The sequence below is a fragment of the Chelonia mydas genome, chromosome 2, assembly GCF_015237465.2.
Source record: "Chelonia mydas isolate rCheMyd1 chromosome 2, rCheMyd1.pri.v2, whole genome shotgun sequence".
In the NCBI taxonomy this organism is placed as follows: Eukaryota; Metazoa; Chordata; order Testudines; family Cheloniidae; genus Chelonia; species Chelonia mydas.
Genome location: NC_057850.1, coordinates 203,815,583 through 203,835,834, shown reverse-complemented (window position 1 = coordinate 203,835,834; position 20,252 = coordinate 203,815,583). Strand labels below are relative to the sequence as shown.

General features: G+C 43.9%; 1 protein-coding gene across 1 annotated transcript in view; it reads left to right on the top strand.

Annotated features, from left to right (window-relative positions):
* DNAH11 (dynein axonemal heavy chain 11) overlaps positions 1-20,252 on the top strand; it is a 277,792-nt gene that overhangs the window by 135,048 nt on the left and 122,492 nt on the right. Inside the window, exons 48-51 of the mRNA XM_037890566.2 lie at positions 3,016-3,118; positions 13,006-13,245; positions 16,194-16,355; positions 18,136-18,329. Of these exons, the coding sequence (XP_037746494.1) occupies positions 3,016-3,118; positions 13,006-13,245; positions 16,194-16,355; positions 18,136-18,329 (699 nt within the window). The remainder of the gene's footprint in view (positions 1-3,015; positions 3,119-13,005; positions 13,246-16,193; positions 16,356-18,135; positions 18,330-20,252) is intronic.

The window sequence follows — 20,252 nt, the reverse complement described above, 5'->3', positions numbered from 1 at the left end:
GACAGACAGAGAGGAAAGTGAATATTTAAGTCTGAGATATCACTAATTCAGTGGAATCAATCAGCTCCAACTCAGAAAGCTAATACTTTTTAGAGCCACCTGCCCCAGGTTATAAATTTCCCTAGCTTTAAATATGTTTTTAGAAAATGTTCCTTGTTTCTGATTTAAATATTATGAACATTTAAAGCTACTGAAGCTATCTTCTTTAAACTTGGCTACATTTCTTTTTTTAAAGTTTCAGTTCTGTAGAACAAGCTGAGTTAGGAGAAAGTTGACTTAGTAATTTTAAAGTTTTGAACGTTTATTTCTGGTAAATTAATCCTAAACCAGAGTGTACTTATCTGAGTTCTAATCAGAGTATATGGAGAAGGTACATTTTTCAAATGCTTAGATAATTCAAAATGACTGCACTGAATTTGTTCAGACTTTAAAAACCCAACCCATGCCCCAAGCATGGAAAACTTCAGCCCAAAAGAAATTTGACAATGATAATGAGGAGCTGAATAAGGAGGTTTAGAATAGAAGTTGATATTCAACATTAACTGTAGCGGGATGCTATATGCACCCACTCTAATAAGCGTACATCTGTCTGTCTCTATTTCTCTGTCTGTCTTATTTTAGGGCTTGATTCTGCAAAGTGGTCAGCACTGTGTCCTCAGTCCAGCAAAGGACTTAACTTCTTGTATGGGAGTAGTCACATTGACTTAAATGAGACTACTTGTGCTTAAGGTTAGACATATATGTAAACTCTGGCAAGATCAGGGCTTATATGAGAAAGAAGGACAAGACAAGACTGTGTGATAAAAGAGGTAAAGGATTTATTGCAATGGCAGCATTACTCTTGAGTAGAAAAACTTATAAGTGTTTTGGTTTGTTTTATTACTTTTAAATTGGTGGCTGCTGGAAGATGCCAGAGGTTTGGAATGTTAATTGTAATCCCAGTGATGATAGATTAATGAGCAGCGTGTATACAAGAAGTTTAAAGGAACTAGATAAATGTAATGTATCACATTATTATCACCACATATTGTATGTTTGAATATTGTGCTGTTTTTAATGCTGAATATAATAATAAAACTTATATCCAGTGAGATGCATAGAGGTTTGTGCCCAAATTTTCAAAACAGACTCTAATTTTGGGTGCTTCAATTTTTGGGTGCCTTCAGATATGTAGTGCCTGATTGTAAGAGGCATGGAGCAGCTGCATCTCTTACTGCCTTTTTTTAAAAAATATGAGTGCTATTCACTTCTAAAAATGAGACCCTAAGTTTTCCAACTTAGGCTATCAAAAATGAAGTTACCCAATGTTAAATTGGGTTAAATTTGGAAAAAGTGGCCTAAATGACTTGTCCAGGTCACACAATGAGCGAACAGCAGAGCCAGGAATCGAATCCAGGTTCCCTGACTCCTTGTCTCATGCCCCGTCCATTGGGCCATACTGCAAAAATCAAGATGTGGTCTTCTAATCACACCTGTTGCCTTTTGTTGCTTTCTGTCAAATATGCTTAATACCTGTTTTCATAGTGCCCTGCACATGAAACAACTTCCCTCTTCCTACGTGCCAAGCATATTTTGGGCTCTCTGTCTATGATGAAACCTGCTAATTTTAGCTACTTTTACTCTACAAAGGGTCTTATGTCTACAGTGCAGGTGGGAGTGAGCCTCCCAGCTGTGCAGACAAACTTCTCATGGTAGTGGAGCTCACTCTAGTGAGCTAAAAATAGTTGTGTGGATGTTGCAGCACCAGCAGAGACTTGGGTGAGCCCCTATTCCCTGGGTCCGAGCTGCGGTGGCTAGCCTGAGTCTCCACTGGTGCTGCAATGTCCACACAACTATTTTCAGTGTGCTAGTGCAAGCCCCATTACCATAAGTCTGTCTACCTGAGCCGGGAGGCGCTCTCTCTGCTGCAGTGTAGACATACCCATTGTGTTCCCACACTCATGCTACCTCCTTAATTGTACTGTACTATATCTGTCCATATTAGACTGGGTGCGGGGACCTGTCTATATTGGAAAGAGTCATGCTAGAGCGGATTGAAATATTTTAGATGGAACAATTTTCTGTTGGAAAATGCAGTTTTGTCAAAATCAGAATGTTTCACGAGACTAGGTTGATTTTGATGAAATTTTCAATGGGGAAATTTTGAAACAATTCGAAATCAAAACAAAGTACTTTGTATGTAAGACACAGGAGGTAATTTCCTGCTCGACTTAGTGCTGGTGAAGCCCCAGTTGGAGTACAGTGTCCAATTCTGGGCACCACAATTTAGGAAAAATGTGGACAAATTGGAAAGAGTCCGGAAGAGAGCAACAAAAAAACTAAAGGCATAGAAAACCTATGAGGAAAGATTAAAAAACTGGGCATGTTTGGTCCTGAGAAAAGAAGACTGAGGAGGGACTTGATAAGTCTGCAAATATGTTAAGGACTGTTACAAAGTGGATGGTGATCAATTGTTCTCCAGTCTACTGAAGATAGGAGTAATGGGCTTATCTGCAGCAAGGAAGATTTAGGTAAGACATTAGGAGGAACTATCCAAGTATAAGGGTAGTTAAGTTCTGGAATAGACTTTGAAGGGAGGTTATGGAGTCCCCATCATTGGAAGCTTTTAAAAACAAGTTGGACAAACACCTGCCACGTTTGTTCTAGGTTTACTTGGCCCTGTCAGAGTGCAAGGGCTTGATGACATCTCGAGGTCCCTTACGTGCCATCTATTTTTATAATTCTATGACGTTCTTGTTTTGTTTCTACTATATATAGATAAAGATTGTTTCAACATTATCTAAATGAAACATTTTGTTAAAGTCATTTTGTTGTTTCCGAATCAATTTTTTTCGGAATTTCTCTTCTACACAAAATTCAGAATTTCAATTTTCATCCTGAGTCAGGATGAAAACAAATTTTGAAATGTTAGAATTTCCATCTTCCAACTAGCACTAAGCCATATGCTACCTATGGTGCTCTGACAGTAATTATCAATCATTTTAAACTAAAGTTGTTATATTTTCCATCTTCTAGGTATGATAGGCAGAAGTTAACGGTAAAAGAAATACATAATTGCCAATATGTTGCTTGTATGAATCCAACTGCTGGCAGTTTCACTATCAACCCGCGACTCCAGGTACGGTTTCAAGTGCTATATCTTAGTAACCCTATATTTATTATTTAATATGTTAGATATAACGTTTAGAATTTTAGCTTTTCATTGCAACAGACATAAACACTAATTTGAATATGGTCAGTCTCTCTTCTCGCCTTGAACTTCCAGTGATGCCAATAGTAGCTCTGTGCTCCCAACCAGCAGATTTTATCAAAGTGTATAGATTGCTGGTCCGTATGGGTATTCCCTGTGTGCGCATGTGCTCTGTGTGTCTGAAACTCTTCAACAGCAGTATCTGCTGGTCTTTGCTTTCACCTTTGCCTCATGCTCCAAAGTGAGGCCATAAGAAGCAGCCCAGACTGACCACCTCTCTCATTCCTTTTTATTGCTCTCAGTCTGGGAGGGAAGCTTTCTGTATCTGTAGCCTTCTAAAGTTCCTTTCCGACATGGACTCTATAATAAATTTTAAATAGTTGCTGTCAAGGTTCCTTCCCCACTCTGAACTCTAGGGTACAGATGTGGTGACCTGCATGAAAACCTCCTAAGCTTACTTTTACCAGCTTAGGTTAAAACTTCCCCAAGGTACAAACTATTTTACCCTTTGCCCTTGGACTTCCACTGCCACCACCAAACTTTATCTGGGTTCCTGAGAAAACGTTGTTCAGAAACGTCTTTCCCCCCAAAATCCTCCCAACCCTTGCACCCCACTTCCTGGGGAAGGTTTGGTAAAAATCCTCACCAATTTGCATAGGTGACCACAGACCCAAACCCTTGGATCTTAAGAACAATGAAAAAGCATTCAGTTTTCTTACAAGAAGACTTTTAATAGAAGTAAAAAAGAATCACCTCTGTAAAATCAGGATGGTAAATACCTTACAGGGTAATTAGATTCAAAACATAGAGAATCCTTCTAGGCAAAACCATAAGTTACAAAAAAGACGCACAGACAGGAATATTCATTCTATTCAGCACAGCTATTTTCTCAGCCATTTAAAGAAATCATAATCTAACACATACCTAGCTAGATTACTTACTAAGTTCTAAGACTCCATTCCTGTTCTGTCCCCGGCAAAAGCATCACACAGACAGACACAGACCCTTTGTTTTTTTCCCTCCTCCTAGCTTTTGAAAGTATCTTGTCTCCTCATTGGTCATTTTAGTCAGGTGCCAGTGAGGTTACCTTTAGCTTCTTAACCCTTTACAGGTGAAAGGATTTTTCCTCTGGCCAGGAGGGATTTTAAAGGTGATTACCCTTCCCTTTATGACAGTTGCTGTTAGTTTAGTCAGATAATTTGGGGATCAGGTTTCCTGCTCCCTTTGTTCCCCCATGTATCAGAGCACTTTGTATGCCCAGGACTCCAGGCCTCAAACCCTGCCTGGCCTGCCCTCAGAACTTCCTGATGAGTGACCAGCGCAAGAGCTGCCTGAACTGCCTCTGAGGGCTTGTCTTCACTACCAGGGTAAGTTATGCCACTCCAGCTATGTGAATAACGTCGCTGGAGTCGAGGTAGCTTAGGTCGACTTATCCTGGTGTCTTCACTGCGCTGCATTGATGGGAGATGCTCTCCGGTTGACTTCCCTTACTCTTCTCGGAGAGGTGGAGTCCTGGGGTCGACCGGAGAGCGCTCTGCCATTGATTTAGTGGGTCTTCACTAAATCTGATTTGCAGCAGCGTCTATCTCCCTGTAGTGAAGACCAGCCCTGAATCACACATTCCTTCGAAGTGTGATATCTCCCTCTCCTTTCCCTATCATGGGATTTCAGATTTAATGGACCTCTCCATGAGACCCATTTTGGATCTGCTCCCACCCCCATCTCATCAATATGAACCTCTAGATCAGAGGTGGGCAAACTACAGGCCACATCGGGCCCACGGTACCCTCCTGTCCGACCCCTGAGCTCCTGGCCCAGGAGACTAGTTCCAGCCCCTCCCCAGCTGTTCCCCCTCCCCCCGCAGCCTCCGCTCACTGCGCTGCTGGCACAACGCTCTGGGCAGCGGGGCTGCAAGCTCTTGCTGGGCAGCGCAGCTGCACAGCCCAGCCTGACCCGGTGCTCTGTGCTGCGCAGTGGGGTGACTGGCTCCAGCCGGGCGGCATGGCTGCCTGTCCTGGTGCTCTGGGCGGCTTGGCTTTAGTGCTGCCAGTGCTCCAGGCAGTGCGGTAAGAGGGCAGGGAGGGGTTGGATAGAGGGCAGGGGAGTTCGGGGTAGTGGTCAGGGGGCGGGGGTGTGGATAGGGGGCGGGACGGTCAGAGGGTGGGGAACAGGGGGTTTGAATGGGGGCAGGGTCCCTGGGGGGGCAGTCAGGAATGAGAGGAGGGGTTGGATGGGGCGGCGGGGGACAGTCAGGGGCAGGAGGTCCAGGGGCAGTCAGGGGACAGGGAGGGGTGGATGGGGTGGGGGTCTCCGGGGGGCTGTCGGGACAGGGAACAGGGGGTTTGGATGTGGCAGGAGTCCCGGGGGGGGCCATCAGAGGGCAAGAAGCAGGAAGGGTCGGATAGGGGGCAGGGCTGGGCCATGCCTGGCTGTTTGGGGAGGCACAGCCTCCTCTAACCAGCCCTCTATACAATTTCGGAAACCCAATGTGGCCCTCAAGCCAAAAAGTGTTCCTGCCCCTGCTCTAGCTAGTGCCCCTCCAGCACTGACACTTTCCAGCTTGGAATCCTCCAGTAAACCCAAGGACTCCTCTGAACAGAGATATGAGGGAGAGTAAGGAGGAATAGTCATAAAAAGAGAGAAATCATGCACAAGTCCTCTGAGAAGAGGATTACCTCTCCTCTACCTCCCCCCAGCACCAAGTGAGATTTCATGTCCTGATTTCCATAGAGATCGCCTACAAGGGTTGGGCTCTTGCCGGGCTCTTAGTCTGCATCGATGCACGTTGCACTGGTAGCACTGGATCCACTGACAGCATTGTCTTCATCTCCAGTTGAGGTGGTGGCACCAGCCTCTCCTTCACCCCTCATAGAATCATAGAATCATAGAATATCAGGGTTGGAAGGGACCCCAGAAGGTCATCTAGTCCAACCCCCTGCTCAAAGCAGGACCAAGTCCCAGTTAAATCATCCCAGCCAGGGCTTTGTCAAGCCTGACCTTAAAAACCTCTAAGGAAGGAGATTCTACCACCTCCCTAGGTAACGCATTCCAGTGTTTCACCACCCTCTTAGTGAAAAAGTTTTTCCTAATATCCAATCTAAACCTCCCCCATTGCAACTTGAGACCATTACTCCTCGTTCTGTCATCTGCTACCATTGAGAACAGTCTAGAGCCATCCTCTTTGGAACCCCCTTTCAGGTAGTTGAAAGCAGCTATCAAATCCCCCCTCATTCTTCTCTTCTGCAGACTAAACAATCCCAGCTCCCTCAGCCTCTCCTCATAAGTCATGTGCTCTAGACCCCTAATCATTTTTGTTGCCCTTCGCTGGACTCTTTCCAATTTATCCACATCCTTCTTGTAGTGTGGGGCCCAAAACTGGACACAGTACTCCAGATGAGGCCTCACCAGTGTCGAATAGAGGGGAACGATCACGTCCCTCGATCTGCTCGCTATGCCCCTACTTATACATCCCAAAATGCCATTGGCCTTCTTGGCAACAAGGGCACACTGCTGACTCATATCCAGCTTCTCGTCCACTGTCACCCCTAGGTCCTTTTCCGCAGAACTGCTGCCTAGCCATTCGGTCCCTAGTCTGTAGCGGTGCATTGGGTTCTTCCGTCCTAAGTGCAGGACCCTGCACTTATCCTTATTGAACCTCATCAGATTTCTTTTGGCCCAATCCTCCAATTTGTCTAGGTCCTTCTGTATCCTATCCCTCCCCTCCAGCGTATCTACCACTCCTCCCAGTTTAGTATCATCCGCAAATTTGCTGAGAGTGCAATCCACACCATCCTCCAGATCATTTATGAAGATATTGAACAAAACCGGCCCCAGGACCGACCCCTGGGGCACTCCACTTGACACCGGCTGCCAACTAGACATGGAGCCATTGATCACTACCCGTTGAGCCCGACAATCTAGCCAGCTTTCTACCCACCTTATAGTGCATTCATCCAGCCCATACTTCCTTAACTTGCTGACAAGAATGCTGTGGGAGACCGTGTCAAAAGCTTTGCTAAAGTCAAGAAACAATACATCCACTGCTTTCCCTTCATCCACAGAACCAGTAATCTCATCATAAAAGGCGATTAGATTAGTCAGGCATGACCTTCCCTTGGTGAATCCATGCTGACTGTTCCTGATCACTTTCCTCTCCTCTAAGTGCTTCAGGATTGATTCTTTGAGGACCTGCTCCATGATTTTTCCAGGGACTGAGGTGAGGCTGACTGGCCTGTAGTTCCCAGGATCCTCCTTCTTCCCTTTTTTAAAGATGGGCACTACATTAGCCTTTTTCCAGTCATCCGGGACTTCCCCCGTTCGCCACGAGTTTTCAAAGATAATGGCCAAGGGCTCTGCAATCACAGCCGCCAATTCCTTCAGCACTCTCGGATTGGAGATTATATCCCTGGAGGATATAATCCCTGGAGGATTATAGACACTACCAGGACCTCTTGAGGGGGATCATGGACACCCTTGAGATCCCACTGGAAGAGATTCAGCATCTCACCCTTAAACTTCTGAACATTCTCCATTCTACAGCTCCTTCCAAGGTGGCGTTCCTGATCAATGAGGCCACAATGGATCCTGCTAAGGCTATTTAGCACACACCAGCCACCTGTGCTGTGACCCCCAAAACTGTAGAGAAGTACTTGTGCCCTCCAAGGGAGTGGAATTTTTGTTGTTCCACCCTAACCTGAACTCTGTCATAGTCCAGGCATTTGCAGAGCAGGCTGCACCAGCCCAGGTCCACTCTCTTGGACAAGGCTGTCAGAAGGCAAGATCTCTTCAGCGGAAAGAACATCTCACCAGCCAGCCTACTCTTCCATATTGCAAACTACCAGGCACCAATGTCATATATTACAACAAACAGAGTTCACCAATAAAATACTGCAACAATGCAGGCCCCAATTCCAGGCCATCCTGGGTGAAGATAAACTGGTTGCCAGATCATCCATCCAGGCATCACTTGATGCGGCAGCATTGCAGCCTCTATAGCTAGGAGGAGGGCCTCTTGTTTCTAGTCCCTGGGGACAGAAGGCCCAGGGGACAGTTGAAGATGTCCCTTTTCAGGGTAACAACCTATTTAGTGAAAATACTGATGAGTAACTTCATTCTTTTAAGGACTCTTGTGCCACCATCGTGTGCTGCCATCTCATAGTACCTACTGGCCCTTCAGCCCTTCTAATCTCAGAGGGCCTTTGAGTCCACAAGGAAATACTACAGGATACAGCACACCAAACACACTGCCCCACGAGCATCCTCTTTTCAGATCCAGCTGCCTACCAAGAAGACATTTTGATGAGATGCTTCAGAGCCATCAACCAGTCCATGCACAACCAGTCCTTTCAACTTCCTTCAGTGGCTCCCTAGCCCATTTTCTTCTGATGTAGCACTGCATCACATTGGAAAAATGAGTCTTAAATATCATGCCAGCTGGCTACACAATCAGATTCCTATTTACCTCTTCTCCAAAACCCCTCTTCAAGGACCACTCTCATTAGAGGATACTCAAACAAGAGGTGGCTGCCCTAATCCAGCTAGGGGTATAAAGCCTATACCCTCCCAACATGGGGGAAGTGCTTTTACTCCAAATACTTCCTAATCCCCACAAAGAATGGGGGCCAGAGACCCATCCTGAACCTCAGACAGCTGAATGTCTGTCCTGACTGCTATAATGAAGGTTGCTGGTTTGAGGCCCTCTGTTTAAAGGATGTGTATTTTCATGTAGACACTATCCAGCACACAGGAGATTGCTGTGTTTTACGTGGGCCCAGAGCACTTCTAAAACAGAGTGCTCTCCTTCAGCCTCTCAGCTACCCCAAGAGTCTTTACAAAGTTTCTGTTTGTGGCAGCAGCCTACCTAAGCTGACAAGACAACCCAATATTTCCCTACCTAGATGACGGGCTGCTCATGGGACGGTATGTCAGAAGGTGCAGGTGGCAGTCAGTCTTACTTGACCTGTGCCACACTTTGATTTTTTCAGGTAAATTCAGAAAAGTCAACTTTAACCCCCCCAAAATCTATAAAATTTATTATAGTGAATCTGGACTCGATTGGAACCAGAGCATGCTTACCTCAAAACAGATTCCTGGTGATGAGAAACCTCATTTCTCAACTTCAGCTCAGTCTCCAGACATCAGCCCAGTCCCACTTGATCCTGCTGGACCACATAGCCTCATGCATCTATGCGATCCCCATCTATGTTGCCTCCAGGCCTAGCTGAGAAAAGTCTATGATGATTAGGGGTCTGGAACACATGACTTATGAGGAGAGGCTGAGGGAACTGGGATTGTTTAGTCTGCAGAAGAGAAGAATGAGGGGGGATTTGATAGCTGCTTTCAACTACCTGAGAGGTGGTTCCAGAGAGGATGGTTCTAGACTATTCTCAGTGGTAGAAGAGGACAGGACAAGGAGTAATGGTCTCAAGTTGCAGTGGGGGAGGTTTAGGTTGGATATTAGGAAAAACTTTTTCACTAAGAGGGTGGTGAAACACTGGAATGCGTTACCTAGGGAGGTGGTAGAATCTCCTTCCTTGGAAGTTTTTAAGGTCAGGCTTGACAAAGCCTTGGCTGGGATGATTTAATTGGGGATTGGTCCTGCTTTGAGCAGGGGGTTGGACTAGATGACCTCCTGAGGTCCCTTCCAACCCTGATATTCTATGATTCTATGTTCTCTGAGCAGAGACCCTCTGGACAAACAGGTCTCACTTCCTTGCAGTGTCCTGTTGTCATTCACCTGATGGGAGACAAAGGACAATGTCTGTGTATGTTACACTAATAAAAATGATACCAACAGGATCTTGTAAGAGGGACAAGGCAAATTGCCACGTCTATTGTAAATGCAACAAAATATTCCTATCTGCAATTTCTATATAGATACGTTCACACACAGGTTCTACATAAAGGTTGTTATAGTTACCAGCCTAGATGTTGCTCGTGCCAAGTCACTGGCCAGGTGGCCTGGACACGAGAGTGGAGCCGCATTGTTGTCAGATGCGCATCCGATGCTCCTGGAGGGTGGTCGTAGAACCAGACTCAAAGAACACAGTCCCTGGACCCAATTTTTATAGGTCTCTGGTTCAATACAAGTCTCTGGAAGTTGCTTCATCATGCTGAATTTACAATTGAAATGACCATCAATCAGCTCAATAAGCAGGTGGTACATCCATGGCTAGGTGTGATCTTGTTCTTCCTTGATGCGTTTTGGGTGGATTCCGGTTCGCCCTCCGGGGGTCATCCAGTTATCTCCACTTTGCATATTCTTCGGCCCATTGATATCAAGGTTGAAATTCTTAGGATTAGGCTGGCACCATTTACTAACCAATTATTTCCCTGCTTCAGGCTCTCAATTCCATGCACTCATCATTCATTCTTTTACTTAACAACACAATCTATGACTCTTGATTCATTTAACAAGGTTTATCCCACTATCTATTTTTCCCTCTTTGGATACCAAGATTTACATAGGCATGACAAGGGGCCCCCGTGGGGGAAGAGCATCAGGGTGTTGTTTTAAAGAACAGCAGTGTTTCCTCAAAGTTCTTATCACTTTCCAGCACAGACTCTTTGTCCTGTACCGGCCTGAAATAATTAGCACTTTGGCCTTGCATTTGTTACAGAGTGAAATTCAACAGCATGGAACTGATGTTCATACCTTTTTACAGTACCTATATACTCTTTTGTCTATATTTCTACTACTACATAATTATAATTCTATCATACTTATATAACTTTGAGGGTGACCCAACATGTAGGGGATCCCTTTGTTCCCGCTCCACCTACAAAGACTCTCATGGCAGATGTCTCCCTACTGGCATGGGGAGTGCACCTGGGTGACCGCACAGCTCAGGGCTCCTGGACTCCACAAGAGTCCACACTGCACAACCACCTTCTTGAGCTTCAGGTAATACCTGAACTGTGCAAGAGATCCCTGCCCTTCATCGGGTCCTCTGATGTCTGGGTCAGGTCAGACAATATGACCTCTCTTTGTTATATAAACAAATAATGGGGAGCAAGATCCTCCTCACTCTGCAGAGATGCAATCAAGCCCTGGAACTGGGGTATCCACCCTCTCTGCAGTCTGCCTACCAAGAGTAGAGAACTCCCTAACAGGCAGTCTCTGCAGACAGTCCCTTCAAGAACCATATGTGGGAACTCCACTCTTTGGTGATCCAGCAGATTTTCAGCAGTGGGGATTTCCATCGTGGGATCCCTTTGCAACCCAGAGAAACTGGAAATACTGAGATTACTGCTTTTGAGATGCCTAGGGTCCCAGTTTCAATAGAGATGCCTTCTAGTAGAGTGGTCGGACTTCCTGATATACTCATTGATGTATGCCTTGCTTCCCATCCCCCTGCTTCGTTGCATCCTCTGAAAGCACAAGCAGACCAAGGCAGCAGTAATCCTGATATCCCTAGTGGCCAAGGTAGTTCTGGTTCACTACGATCCTGCAGTTAGCAATCTCTCTTCCCAAAGACTCTTGAAATGGGTTTTCAGCTGCATCCTTGTCGGCTATGAAGTACAGAAACCCCTCCTCAGTATGTCAGGGCTCATTCACTCAGAGCTCCAGCTGCCCCTGTGGCTTCCATACAAGGAATTCAATTCTTGGAGATCAGTCAAGCAGCAACATGGGACTCCATTCATATGATGGCTAGACATTATGCCCTGGTTCAAGCTTTGTTTAAGGATGCTTCCTTGGGTTCAGTGATCCTGTGAACAGTGGTGCAGAGCACCTCCTCCTCAATAGGCATTGCTTGGGAGACACCCACAGTGAATACTTATAGGGACCAGCACTTGAAAAAGAAAGGAAAGTTACTTAGTTTAAATTAATGGGAGTTCTTTGAGATGTGTGGTCCCCATGGATATTCACAAACTGCCCTCCTTCCCCTTTGCTTTGGATCCTTATACTAGGGTTATGTATGGTAGAGTAGGAACTGGAAAGGCAGTTGATCTGCACCGGCCCACCCCATTTGCTCTTGGTTTGGAGCACGAGGAACAGGGAGCACAGGCAAGGACTAAAAGACACTGCTGTTGAAGAGTTTCTGGTCTCAGGCTCACAGAGGGTGTGCACACTTCCCATGAATACTCATAGATACCACGTGTCACAAAGAGCTCCAGCTCCTATATGGTAAATTTACAAACTCCTGGGCCATGTTCTCTGGCCTGCTGCTCCTGTAGCACAAAGGGAGTGTAAAGTAGCCAGAACCCCCATGGGTTAGGGAGTGTTATAACAGCCCCAATCTACTGCAGTCCCTGGCACAGGGGGTGGGAATGGGCCGTGACTGGAGTACACAGCTCTCCCTGGCTGGCAGATGGCCAGTCATAGTTAGAGCACCGTTGGGGACTGCTGTACAAGACATTAATTGCTGGGGCCAACATACAAGTAGTCTCAGAAGCAGAGTACCACGACCAGCTCCCTTGTCGTCCCTCTGAGGGTGGGTGTATGCTACATCGGGGAGTGAGCCTCCTAGCCTGCCTAGGCAGACTCGAGCTAGCAGAGTAAAAGTAGCAGTGAGGATGTTGCGGCTGAGGCTGCAGCTTAGGCTCTCAAGCCCAACCAACCCCTAGGCTTGAGAGCCTGAGCTGCAGCCCAAGTCGTGACGTCCATACTGCTATTTTTAGTGCGCTAGCTCATTCCTTGCTAAAGCGAGTCTGTCTACCGAGACTGGGAGGCTTGTTCCCAGCTGCAGTGTAGACAGACCCTGAGTGGCACACAGCAGTCAGCCTCTTTGCCTCAGTCTGTTGGAATTATCAGGTGGTCATTGACTTGTCTTCACTTCTGTCTTCTCTCAGAATAATAAAAATCTTATTTTCAGAGACATTTCACAGTGTTTGCTCTGAACTTCCCATCTGCTGATGCCCTGAACACCATCTATAGCAAGATCCTTGGTTTCCACTTCCAGAGGCATGTTTTTAATCCATCAGTGTTAAAGAATGCTCCAGCCATGATTCAAGGAGCAATATGGCTTCATCAAACTATGGTTCAGAACTTTCTACCCACCGCGGTTAAATTCCACTACATCTTTAACCTAAGAGACCTCTCAAACATCTTCCAGGTCTGTATCATAGACTGACTTTCACTCTAAGCATAACACATTATTATTATTATTTATTATTAATATTTATTTGTTTATTATACAGTGCCTAGGATCAACCAAGAGTAAGGCCCCATTGTGCTAGCCACTGTCCCAATAGTAACAGATAGTCCCTGCCTTGAAGAGTTTACAATCTAAATAGACAAAACAGACAGCAGGAGAAAGGGATGTAATGCTCAGAGTGATGGTTTGCAAACATCATGTCAAGTCTATGATTTTGGGGGTGGTGGTGAGGTTTTGCTGGGAGGGAAATGTCTAAACGAAAAGACAAAGGGAGAGGGGACATAAAGGTTAGAAGGTGGGGAAGCAAAGAAGGGTGGAGGAGTGAGGCTGAGGTAAAGAGAGTGACTGTTTTCTCCATTCCTTAGCCTCAATCAGTGTATGGGAGTCCAGAGCGAAAACTGGATTCTGTGTTAGCTCCTGCTAGCTTGAGAGTTTTTTGCGGGATGGGTTGTGGGAGGGGAAGTGATGCCCCTCTCTGGAATATTCTCTTAACCAACCCACATGTCTTAGGGGGGAATGGTTTCTGCATGGGTCTGGTCCCTCAGAAAGGAGAGGGTACCACTCCCCGCAATACACGCACTGTTGTAAGGATGCTAATTCAGAGTGTTTTGTGCATATGTCATCAAAATCTCTTTCTCAAATAGAAAGTAGTTAGTTTTTTTGTATTGAATACATTTTCCCATTAATATGTGCTTTCTAGTCTGACATAATATATGGGCTTTCATCCTTGTACAAATACAGAAGGAGAATTTTAGGACCTAGCATTTTGAGACTGTAGCACTAACTGTAACTTCCAAAACCACAGGCTGTGATTTATCTATTGGAATGAGAATTAACATTTAAGGTAACAAGGAAAACCTTAAGTCTTGGTATACTGGTGTAAATAATTCTCTCTAGTGAATCAGAAAACTTGCAAACTACTGTAATAATTCACATAGACCATTTCATGAGAGAATAATTCTCATGTGAGGTGCTCAAGGCTGGAATTCTGAAAAATTAAATAGAAGGCAGGAAAGAGGTGAGTAGTGCTGGAAATATTAAGGGGACCTTCACTAACCCACACTTCTGTAAACTTCAAATGCACACTGAAAATGGATTTTTGTGTTAGCAGTTCACTGAAATACTAAGGGGATGCCTACGCTACAAGCACTACAGTGGCACAGCTGCGATGCTGCAGCTATGTCGTTGTAGTACAGACACCTGCTACCATCGCTGTAGTAAATCCATCCCCTTTAAAGGCGGCAGCTAGGTCAATGGACAAATTCTTCCATTTAACCTAGTGGTGCCTACGCTGGGGCTGAGGTCAGTTTAACTTTCTCTCTCATGAACATCATTCTTTTTCTCATCCTGAGCATCCCTAGGTCGGCCTTAGTTTTTGGTGTAGGCCAGGCCTCCAGCTCGCAGACTAGTGAGATTCTGTTGCTGTGCTGAGGCAGGTCCAACACTTGTGATATGTTCCTATGATGGACTGTACCAGGCCTTTGTTGGCTGCCTGCTGGAGGCCCCATGGTCTTACCACACCCCACCCCAGGAAGGAGCTGCCAATCAGGACCCAGCAGGCTCAGATAAAAGGAGCTGCAGGGTCTGAGCAGGTCAGTTCCTGGCTGGGGCCAGAGGAGCAGGGAAAGGTGCTTTGTGCTGGTCACAGGCACTCGAGGGAGAACCAGAAGATGTGTTCTGGTGGTACTTGCATTGAGCAAGGAGGAAGAGAATTTGAGAACTTCAGCCCTGAGGTGTGGGTGAAGAGAGAGAGGGGCTACATGGGAAAAGGCCTGGTGAACAGCAGCAGTGAAGTGAAGGAAGCAGTGCATGGTTGCTGTACGCAGGATCCCTGGGCCGGGACCCAGAGTAGAAGATGGGCCTGGGTCACCTCCTCCCCTCCCCCCACCCCGCCAGTCACTGGCAAAGTGGCCTAAGCCCCAAGAAGAGGGCAAGGCTCCTTTAAAAGCCCAACCAAAGGACTGGATAAAAAGGGCCTAGAGATGGGGCTGAAGACCCTGGTGCGGGCTGACAGCATATTGAACTCTTTGCTACCCCGGAAGGGGTTCATCCAGTTGACCATGTGATTTGGCCAGAGGGCTGAGCCACTGAAGGCCTACCAAGCTAGGTCAACAAATTACAGAGCGTGACAGGGGCAGGAAAGGCCTGCAATACCACCCCCAGTTGCTAGGAGACCCTCCTGAGGTGAGTGCCCCATCACAACTCCACACAGACTTAAAAGGGAGTGCTGTGTCATCTTGGGTTTGTCTTGACTATGATAAAAAGGTGTTATTTTTAGAATAGTTAGCTAGCACTCTGAAATAGCGTATACGAGGCAAGCCATACTTTAGTGCATGCTAACTAGTTGAGTTGAAGCCTTCGGCTTGGATTAATTAATTTATGGCTTCAACTCAACCAACCAACACATTCTAAATAGTCTTTCTTCCTGGCCAAGACAACCCCTTTGAGATTTTCCTCAATAATGCCTTGAAACAGGGCTATTTATAACCGGCTCCTCGTTGTCCTCTCCATCCTGCCATGCACCAAGTCCTCACACCTCACTGATCCACACTTGACCGCCTTCTCTTCAGTGCAGATTAGTGAGGTTCTACTGAATGTTTGTTTGATGATGGATTCAATTTTTTCACAGAGTTGATAAACTGTAACACTTGCTAATCTGCAAAGGGACTTGAATGCAGATTCAAGAATTTACAGTCCAAAAGACAAATTATATATAATATCAATTAGTACAATCAAGTTCTGAGAAAAAGAAAATGTAATGAGCATGGAAGGGCAGTTTAGGGAAATTAGGTGACTCATATTTTAGGAACTAAAGGAGCAGAAGGTGACTGGCATTCTAGAGTTCGGCCACTTTTGCTGCTTAGTGACAGAATTTTTTAAAATGTGGCTGTATGTATTGTTTTTAGGGAATTTTATTTGCTACACCTGAGTGTTTAAGGCAACCAAACGATCTTGTTCGTCTTTGGCTTCATGAGTCTTCACGTGTTTATGGAGATAAACTGGTGGAACCAAAAGACTGTCATTTCTTTCATAAAAAGCTGATAGACACTGCACACAAGTATTTTGAGGTAAGGCCATAGACTGGAAATATCTTATTCTGCAATGTTGATTAAATTAAAGTTGCTCAGGGATATGTCAAGTTTACTGCAACTATAAATCACCAGAAAAGTACCATACTGTAGCACAAGAAATTGCAGCCAGTGAATGTGCTGATTCAACATACTCCCTTTAACGTCATCTGCTAGCAGGGTTTCTGTCGAAGAAAAGTAAGCACCTAATTGATGTGGTAGTGGGTACTAGCTTTCTAATGCCCATAATAAGTAAGGCTTTTTCAGTCTGATATCATTAATTCTGGTCTCTGCAAAGATGGTAATAATTTTCTTCTTGACTATAGTTGTCCACTCAAGTGTGATTAGCTGTGAGGATTTTCAAGTATCTGCTGCACTGTTGTTAGCAACTTTAAGCAAACGCTTGAGGCTGTCCTTAAAATGGAGGCAATGACCTTCTCACTGACATGAATCTTCATGTAGTTGAGTGTATTTGAGGTAACAAGATGGTGTTTATTTGATCCGTATTTTTTATCATAACTATGATAAAAATATATTTATTTAATACCTTTTGTAGCTTTTTCCTTGTGAGACTAATTTTTTATTTTGCATTAGAGTTTTCCTCCAATAGTTTGACTGATTAACAAAACATATGCAACTATTTAGTGCAAAACAAAATGATCTTTATTACTTAGTTTTTAATTGCGGCATTTATTTGGGTATCAGATCACTTAGTTATAACAACATATAGTTTTGTCATCTGCAAGTACCATAAATATAAGCCAATCTTACAGAAAATAAACAATAATTAGATACACAGTAAACAAGGTTTGCAAATAAATACAGGTGATTGTTTCAGATTAGATTTTCTGGGCTAAATTCTTGTCTGATTTACAATGCAGTTACAAGGAATATTCCTTTTCCTCTTACTTTATTTTGTTTTCATTTAACAACACTTTCATTCAACTTTTCTACAGCTGTCTCTCCCCTTGTCTAACATGGCACGTACAACAAACAAAATGTGTATCTGGTGCTGTCCTTTATATCAGGCATGGCATAACATTCCTCTGGGAATGCAGCAAAATGTCAGCAAGATACGATAGCTGGATATTAAAGCCTGTAGTTTCTTTCTGAATAAATGGGTATATTGGTGCCTATACCAAAGTGTGAATTAACTATATAGTGCTGTGGTTCTTCAAAAACATTTGTTACTCTGAAATATATCCATTCTTTACCAGACAAGGCTGTGGAACTATCTGAAATAGAGCTTGTCAAAAAATGCATGTGTATTTCATGGGAGGGAAAGAGTTTTTTCTTGAACTTTTTGCCAAAAAAACCCCAACTCCCCTCTCCCCCCAAATTTCAAACAAACAAACCCGTTTTTCATTTTTGACACGTTGGGTCCACAAACGCACGCGCACACACACACACGCTTTTCCCCCTTGACATTTTGCCACTGAAAAAGAAGTGAGAAGAAGAAAAACAGGTAGTTTTTTTGGGGGGACGACTAAAAATTAGAAATCTTTTTGGGGCTTGGAGGGTTTCATTTATTTTATTGTTGAAAAATTGGAAAATTTAGAAAAACATGAAAATTTTCTGCGAAAAAAATTAAGAAAGGTGATTTATTGTCAGAAAAAAAGTTTCAAATTAAAAATTTTGATCAACTTTAAGTTGAAGCTTTCCAGCAAACTCTCTATCTATTTGGCAGTATTGTGGGCTTTTGCTGCACGGTTGGACCAGCCATTAAATGTACGACATTTCCTATGTTTTTGGTCATTTTTTTTTCCTCCCCACTTGCTAGGGCGTGGAAGATCACATTCTGCTCCAGCACCCGCTCATTTATTGCCATTTTGCAAATGGGGTAGCCGACCCTCGCTACATGCCTGTCAAGGAATGGGAAATACTGAGGAAGATACTTACAGAGACGCTAGAAAGCTACAATGAGCTTAATGCTTCTATGAACTTAGTTTTATTTGAGGATGCCATGCAGCATGTGTAAGTAGACTTTTTGAAAAAGCCCCATTTAAAGACTTATTTATGCAAAGCCCATACAGTCAGGTTTAGAGGAGATACTGCTATCAGAGAACTATTGGATAAGTGCCTCTTTTGGTAAGTATAAGCACTTACACTATAGGTTAGCAGCATTTTTAATAAAACGATTATATTGAGAAGACCATCCAGCAGTGTTCAGGGTAAGAGAACATCACTGATACCATTATGGAAATGCAGGTCAAGACTCTAGTTAAGGTTGAGTTCCAGTTTACCTGTAAAGCAGAGATTCAACCTCTTTGTTTTACCTTTTGAGTACAGAATGATTTTTCTGAGAAATTACAAGTAAACCCATTAATTTATTCATTGAAATAATTTTAAAAATGGGTCCTTTGAGAAATTTAGTATGTGTCAGCCTTTTATTTAAGGAAGAGAGGGTGGAAATATGAAAAAAATCAAGAGTCTCTAAAAATCAGGCTAATCTAATCTGGTACCACAAATATTAAAATCCTATGATTATGGTCTGGTGTCACTACAGGGCAGAGCTTAGGGTTTTTTGGGAGCCTTAACTGCACATTTCCATACCTCAACCAGTCTAGATTTCTTGTCAGCAGAATCTGAACTCTGAATTTCCTTGGTTTGTAATACTTACAACAACCTGTAATATGTTTTACCCTTAGGTTACTAATATGTACTCTCAACCTTATATCCATCTTGTTGTTGTTTTTTTTTTGTATGGGACTGTATATTGGAATCCATCATGGCAAAAAAATTGCAGTGCAGTTTCTGAAATCCAAGTTAAGCCGCAGTAGTTATGTTTCCTGGCAACGGAGGCAGCAGTGTTTCTGTTTTCAGGAGCTAATGGAAGGATTCTGCGCAGTCAGTGGCGCACAGACTCAAAATAGCTTCTACTTTTCACCATTTAGATTCTGTCTAATATACTCAGTCTCGCAATTAACGTGCAACGCTATGAGTCTCAGGGAGTTATAGTGATCCCTGCTGACAAAGCTTAGTTTTACTAACGCAGTTCCTATTGTTTGTGGAGACAAAACTTCTAAAATGGAAATCTCTGCCCAAGCAGAAATTTAAATTTAGAAAAATAATCCTATGGATTTTTTTCTTGAGGGCAGTAGATTTAGTTTTCGTGATTGGGAGATTTAAGTGATTATCAGAATGCCAAAGGCTTCTCTTGAAATGTTGGTAGCCCATTAACTTCTCACGGATAAAGTCTAGAGACAGCAAATAGCGTCCCTGCGTGTCAGGCAAAGTAATGGAGCTTCTTCGGGAACCTCAAGAGCAGCAGCCCCTGAAAGGTACATTTGAAGCTAAATCCCCTAAAACTTTCCTCCCTATTGTTATTACTCTTACGAATCAATTATCCAATCAATGTAGAGGCTTGACAAGGATAGCTTTGCCCATGAGCTCAACGTATCAGTCTTGGTTTAACAGGTTTGCTGTTCTCCTTTCTGGAGGTATCCCTATTAGACACAGATCCCCTTCTACTGCTTAATTCAAAAGATTCCACTCAAGAATAGATGTCAGGAATGATTTCTGGAATGGGATAAGATCCGGTGTGATGACAATGTCTAAATTATCACACCATGTCTAGGGTTCTCAGTGAGGCAAAAGGTCAAGGTGTCTTAAGACACCTCTGTTATGGTGATATTGAACAGAAATAACCCTGGAATTAGACGACTAAAATCTTGACATTTCAAAAGACAATTTTCACAATTTTTTTAAATAATGAATTTTTTGTCTTTTTTTTTTTTTTTACTAGCTCAACCTAGACTATTATTTATAACATGTCTGTTTTCTCTTTAACTCTTAGAAGCACTGATCAAAATACTTCCAACAGATCCTCATGAAACTAAATCGTGGTTATTCTGAGCCAAATTCTCATCTGGTGTAAACTGGCACAGCTCCGTTGAC